Raw genomic sequence first — 6,000 nt, 5'->3', positions numbered from 1 at the left:
TCCATTAGCGTGGAGACATCATTTGTTCTTTTCCAGAGCTGTACCATGCCTAGTGACATAATCGTATTAGCCAAGAGCAAACCACCAGAGCCCTTATTTACATCTTGGCGGGCCACACCTAAAACAAAGATGATGGTCATTCCAGCTGCCGTGGTACCGAAGCAGCACACACAACCCCCTCCGCCCCCTGCCCCCACCCGCCACCCAGCAGCTGTACCATTTGATCGTTTTTTAAAAAGCCATTAACATTATACTCAGGATAATGATGGTAGTCCTTAAAAAGAAAAAGCTGAAGGCATTTTATAGCTAAACAATTTTATTGGCTTTTTGTGAAATAAAAAACACAAAACCACCATGGTGAAAGGCCATAGTCAGTATCAACCAAATGAGCCAGCCACTTGGTTAAAGTAGCTGATGACAAACACTAGTGGGTATTATTGCTTACACCCAGGTTTATTTATATGTCTACTACATTTTTGGCAAGATTACAATCAAATGGGAGCTTCGGTTGTGTACATTCAACTCTGACTACACGCTGAAAACCAGCCTCTACTGTCTGAAGACAGGATAGATGCCGATTCTTCCTGAGTCCTGACACTTACCCTCTCATTCCGTCTCCTTTGTCCTTCCATTAATGATTTATACAACTCTACTGATGACAAATTAAAGCGGATGAATTTACAACCAACCGTCCACACTCTACTGCCCCCTCCCCTGTCGTGAATGGGCAATGAATGCATTTCCGGGCCTCTCCAAACTCTTGTACGGGGTGCATTTCCACTGTCAGTAATAAAAGCCCATCTCTAATCTGGACAGATTTTCAAATGCGTATGACGGTCAAACTAGGGGTTTGGACTCTGTTAGCAGTCTCTTTTCCAAGTTCTGAAAGCTAGGGAAAAAACTCCATAGCCTTTAGCATCATCAGTAAATTGACCTCCTGACAAAATAAGCCCAAGCTCCCGCCACACGGCATCCCACGGTAGGCCTGGAACCTTGAAAGGCTCTGTATGAGTGCTCTAAAGTTTAATTCAGAGAGACAAAGACTGCCTCTCAAAAGCTCCCCTGCTCCGTACTTTGTATTTTAACATTGAAAGTCAGAACGACAAAGGGTCAGAATGAACTCACAATAGCACCATTTCTGGGACTCTTGGAATAAGGTTCCTGTCTGCACTGGAGAATGCAGGGACCCCAGACTACCCAGCCTCCAGCTTTGCGCCTTCACAGGCCCTGCTGAATTTCAGCAGGGGTGGGTGGTCTGCCTTAGTCTATTTCTGCAGCAACATGGGTTTTCCCTGGGAAGAGTTAAAAATACGTTTTACAAATGAAGTTGGCCACAGGTGAGAGACCTGAGGAAGCTTGTTTCTGGTGGTGACATGTGACAAGCCAGCAGATGCTGGGACAGAGTTCAGGGACCCTTGCCCTTACCCAACTAGATTCAAGTCAGTACAGAATCTGCATGCAGAAGCATGGCAAGATCGAGGAACGCTGAGAGACACAGACCCTAAGACAGCAATCCAAACACCAGTGCTCTCATGGCAGCTTTTGTATTCAGGTCCACCAGTGAGTATGCCCTGAATAGTGCTGGGATTTAATAAGCCCTTCTAATGCTTATAAAGATTATCCTCTTGAATCTAGACATGTTAAACAACAGAAGGTTTGATATCACTATATTTTACATGGCACGTATAACCATACAATTACTAGCACTTAACACGGCAAATATTGTAAATACACATTCTTGGAGTTGACTTGGTAATTATACCAGTGTTATTCAGCAGAACAAAGATGAAACACTCTCTAACTTGCACTTTGGGGAATTTCACTCCAACCCTTTACTTCACAACAAAAGGATAACCCTCTAATTATGGAATAGCGCTCTGTGATCTTGTGGGCACAGAGAATCATAGGGCGACTTCGTGGTTAATTTGTGGCCTGTAAAATAAAGTAATACACAGTATTTTCATTTCAACAAAATACAAGAGACCATATAAAAATATTTTTCAGTTTGGAATTTGAAACATGAAAGCTTTTTTTTTTCCTTTGTATAAAAAGAAACAAAACAACGGACTAACGTTTAGTAAGCCTTCTAACAAAAAAAAATACACATGTAAGTTTAAGGAATGCAGTGAGCGTTGTCAACTTCCCTTTCTGTCCAGGCTCATTGACGGTGGGCTTGGGCTGTGACCCCAACCAAGATAAATGCACAGAAGTGGAGGATCAATGCCTGAAACCTGAACTACATCTTACCACTAATAATAAGACTAATCTTACAGTAGTGCTTTTAAACGTGGTTTGTTGGATTACTGACTTGTTTTCCTCTTCCTCTTCACGCGACCGCTGGAGATGAATTCCAGAAGCACCACTTTCGTCTCGAGTGACGTTTATTTAGTGCAATATCTTCCTTCTCTCGTTCTCTTTTCACGCGCTGGTAGTGGTCTTCCTCCTTCAGGTACCACACAGGGGGCCAGCGGTGGCGCTCAAAGTATTCCTGGTTGTCTGGGGAAGGAACGCAGTGGGTGATCGCGCTTGCTGCTCATTCACCGATCGCTCCTATGCCTACAGTCATGGAGTTGGGTGCAGAGAACCCGAACCCAGGACCTCTTGATTTAGAGTGTAAGCTTGCTCCTAAGCCTGCCTCCCTAGACAAGGCTGAGCCAACAACCTCGGCCTGCTCCCCAGGAGGGACCCAAGAGCCCCACTCCACCCAAACCACAAGCATCTAAAGAGAACTCCCTACCTACATCCCTGTGTCATGTCGCATGGATACGTGACCACCAGCCAGTTACTGGATTTCTCCATAAACTAGCTGCCTGTGGCCATGTTCCTTCTCAATGGCAAGGAGGGCACCGATTCAGTCAGAGGTGGTAAGAATTGGATGAATGGGGATCCCGAAGTCTCACCTGCAGATTTTGATTTGATTTCCTTCCGGAACTTGGAACAAACACTGTTGTAGTTGGTGCAGATGTGGTGTAGACACCAGGCGGCCAACTGGTGGGCATTGTGAAACTGCAGGGAAGGGACCAAAAGAGAGTCAGACTCTTTTTTTCTAAAGTGGGGCCACAAACAGGCAGGAAGCCACTGCAGGGGGTCACAGAAATAAGGCCTGGGCACTGCTTCAGTAAACGCCTTGTTCTGACTTGGGACTGTGGTTCACATCCCAGTCACGTGTAGTGTTGGACACACTATTCCCGTATCCCCTGTGACAGGTGCACCAAAAATGATNTTGTAGTTGGTGCAGATGTGGTGTAGACACCAGGCGGCCAACTGGTGGGCATTGTGAAACTGCAGGGAAGGGACCAAAAGAGAGTCAGACTCTTTTTTTCTAAAGTGGGGCCACAAACAGGCAGGAAGCCACTGCAGGGGGTCACAGAAATAAGGCCTGGGCACTGCTTCAGTAAATGCCTTGTTCTGACTTGGGACTGTGGTTCACATCCCAGTCACGTGTAGTGTTGGACACACCATTCCCGTATCCCCTGTGACAGGTGCACCAAAAATGATCACTGCATCAGATCAGGAGTTGAAAGCACATCTTGCCCTCCCTCCCACCTCGCCACCTGGCCCTCTACTGTGATAAGTGACCATGGCCTCTGGAAGGCACCAGCCAACTGTAGAAAACAGTTACGTCATCTCTGTTTTAGGATGCCTGGGCAATGCAATACTCTGTGTCACATGTCAGAGCTCAGCTTGCTGGGGCCAGAGATCTGAAAGAGGAGACTGTGGAGTGCGTGACTGCTCTATACCTGTCCTTTGGTTACATAAGAAGAGCAGGCGGTGGGAGGATGAGGGGAGGGGTCTGAACCCTCCTCCCCTCCTTTTTGAGCAGGTGCTCAGGGAGGTGGTGCTGAGGTAGCTGTTACTGAAAAAGACCTGTTGCTCACATATGGACAGTCAGCTGCCCACTCCTTCCCCAAACTTGGCAGGTCTCCTTCCATCCCTCACTGTCTTTGTCTGTACCTTTTCTCAGACATCCATTCTGCTGTTTGTTGCTCCTGTAGTTTCCTGGATTAAAGGGCACTCTGAAACCTACAGCCTGGCTTCTTCTGGGGCCACATGGCCCTGCACAAAGGTCACGAGAAAAGCCAAAGTTCTCAGAAACTAACTCAGGAAACTCTGAAAATCACAACCCCAACATCATAGACAATTTTAGTTGGTGCTTTCAACTTTTGCTATTAGATTTCTTTCTGAAAGTAGGATTAAGATAGTGGTGTATTAGAGGTGAATTGTACCTACTCAGGAGAGCCAATTGTGGGGCTTTCTTCCCTACTCTGAGTTCAGTGACTTCATGATATAAAAATTGGTCAGATGGGAAATTCATACCATGGAAATTAGAAAATGCAACAGATCAGGGTCCCACCTGTCCGCAAGTCGACTGTTTAATACTTACCAGCACTAACGAATGAGCTAAGACATAGGAGACTGCATCTTAAACTCATCCCCCCAAAGATTGTCAGAGCTTAGCATTAATCATATTATTTTTTTGCAGGGTGTATGTGTGGGCAGGTTGGGGGAGGGGACAGGGCAGGAACACAATGCAAACAAATAGACACAACTACAATTCACTACCTCAAGAGGACTGGCCCTATGTGATACTCTGCATCAGCCCTGGCTGGTATGGCTCAGTGGATTGGTGTGGGTTGCGAACCAAAGGGTCGCTGCTTCAATTCCCAGTCTGGGTACATAGCCTGGATTGTGGGCCAGATCCCCTGTGGGGGCACGTAAGAGGAAACCACACATTGATATTTCTCTCCCTTTTTCTCCTTCCCTTCTTCTCTCTCTAAAAGTAAATAAATAAAACCTTTAAAAATATTCTGCATCACTGCATCTTCTCTGGGAGAAACACTGATTGGACAGAGTATACATCTCTTAACTGTTCTCCAGGCCTGTGTAAGAGACCCCAAATTCTAAGTTTGGACAACCAATAGGGGCTTGCTGGTCTGACTGCAACTGATGTTGTTCTCAGTTGTTATTGTAACCTCTATTAGCTTGTTTTTCACCTTGGGTTTTACTGATGGGTGCTTGTGCCTATTTCTCACACTTGCCTATGATTGTCTAGGGTGAGGCCTGGTACGAGGGAGACAATAACAACCACTTCACAGGCTGCACAGGTTGCTATGAAGTCTGAGTCCACCTTTTCCCCTCTTGAATCTGAGCCATCTCCTATGGCCACAGTTGCAATGGCCAGAGCAACATCTGCTGTGTGCCTCCCTCCTCTTCCTGACACCACCTCCTCTCCCTCGGTTGAGAAATATTGCTTTAAATGGCCTGATCTACAGAATGGCCATCATAAACAAAGCAACATACAACAAGTGTTAGAGAGGTTGTGGAGAAAAGGGAACCCTAGTTCATCATTGGTGGGACTGCAGACTGGTACAACCACTATGGAAAACAGTATGGAATTTTTCTAAGAAAACTAAAAATGGAACTATCTTTTGACCCTGTGATTCCACTGTGAGGAGTATATCCTAAAAACCCTGAAACACCAATGCAAAAGAACCTATGCACCCCAATGTTCATAGCAGCACAATTTACAATAGCCAAGTGTTAGAAGCAACCTAGGTGCCCATCAGTAAATGAATGGATCAAAAAACTATGGTACATTTACACAATGGAATGCTATGCAGCAGAAAGAAAGAAGGAACTCCTACCCTTTGCGACAGCATGGATGGAACTGGAAAGCATTATGTTAAGTGAAGTAAGCCAGGTGGTGAAAGACAAATGCCATATGATCTCACCTTTAACAGGAACCTAATCAACAAAACAAGCAAAATATACCAAAGACACTGAAATAGAAAACAGATTGACAGTGACCAAAGGGGAGAGGGGAGGGAACTTCAGGGGAAAAGGGGAAGGGTTTGCAGGAACTAGTATAAAGGACATGTGGACAAAAACAAGGGGGAGTGGAAATGGGAGGAAAGTGGGGAGGGCTGGCGGGGGTGGGCTGGGATGAGAGTAAAAGGCAGAAAACTGTACTTGAACAATTCAAATTTAAAAAAAAATGGC

The 6,000-nt window shown here is 45.6% G+C and overlaps 1 protein-coding gene across 10 annotated transcripts in view; it reads right to left on the bottom strand.

Annotated features, from left to right (window-relative positions):
- Window positions 1-298: 298 nt before the first annotated feature.
- The window catches only part of RHOBTB1 (Rho related BTB domain containing 1), a 107,054-nt gene continuing 101,352 nt past the window's right edge, over window positions 299-6,000 (bottom strand). For 9 of the 10 annotated variants that reach the window (XR_005068871.1, XR_005068873.1, XR_005068870.1 and 6 more), the window contains 2 exons: window positions 2,901-3,282; window positions 299-2,496 (listed from right to left, as the gene is read on the bottom strand). Coding sequence is in view for 1 of the 10 variants with exons in the window: in XM_037062706.1 (XP_036918601.1) it covers window positions 2,327-2,496; window positions 2,901-3,006 (276 nt within the window). In the remaining 9 variants the exon portion in view is untranslated. The remainder of the gene's footprint in view (window positions 2,497-2,900; window positions 3,283-6,000) is intronic. The other variant, XM_037062706.1, reaches the window with a different exon arrangement.

Source organism: Sturnira hondurensis, unplaced genomic scaffold (genome assembly GCF_014824575.4).
Source record: "Sturnira hondurensis isolate 20B ecotype Veracruz unplaced genomic scaffold, ASM1482457v3 Scaffold0014302, whole genome shotgun sequence".
Taxonomy (NCBI): Eukaryota; Metazoa; Chordata; class Mammalia; order Chiroptera; family Phyllostomidae; genus Sturnira; species Sturnira hondurensis.
Note: the sequence above shows the minus strand (reverse complement) of the source record. Positions and strands in the feature narration are given on the sequence as shown.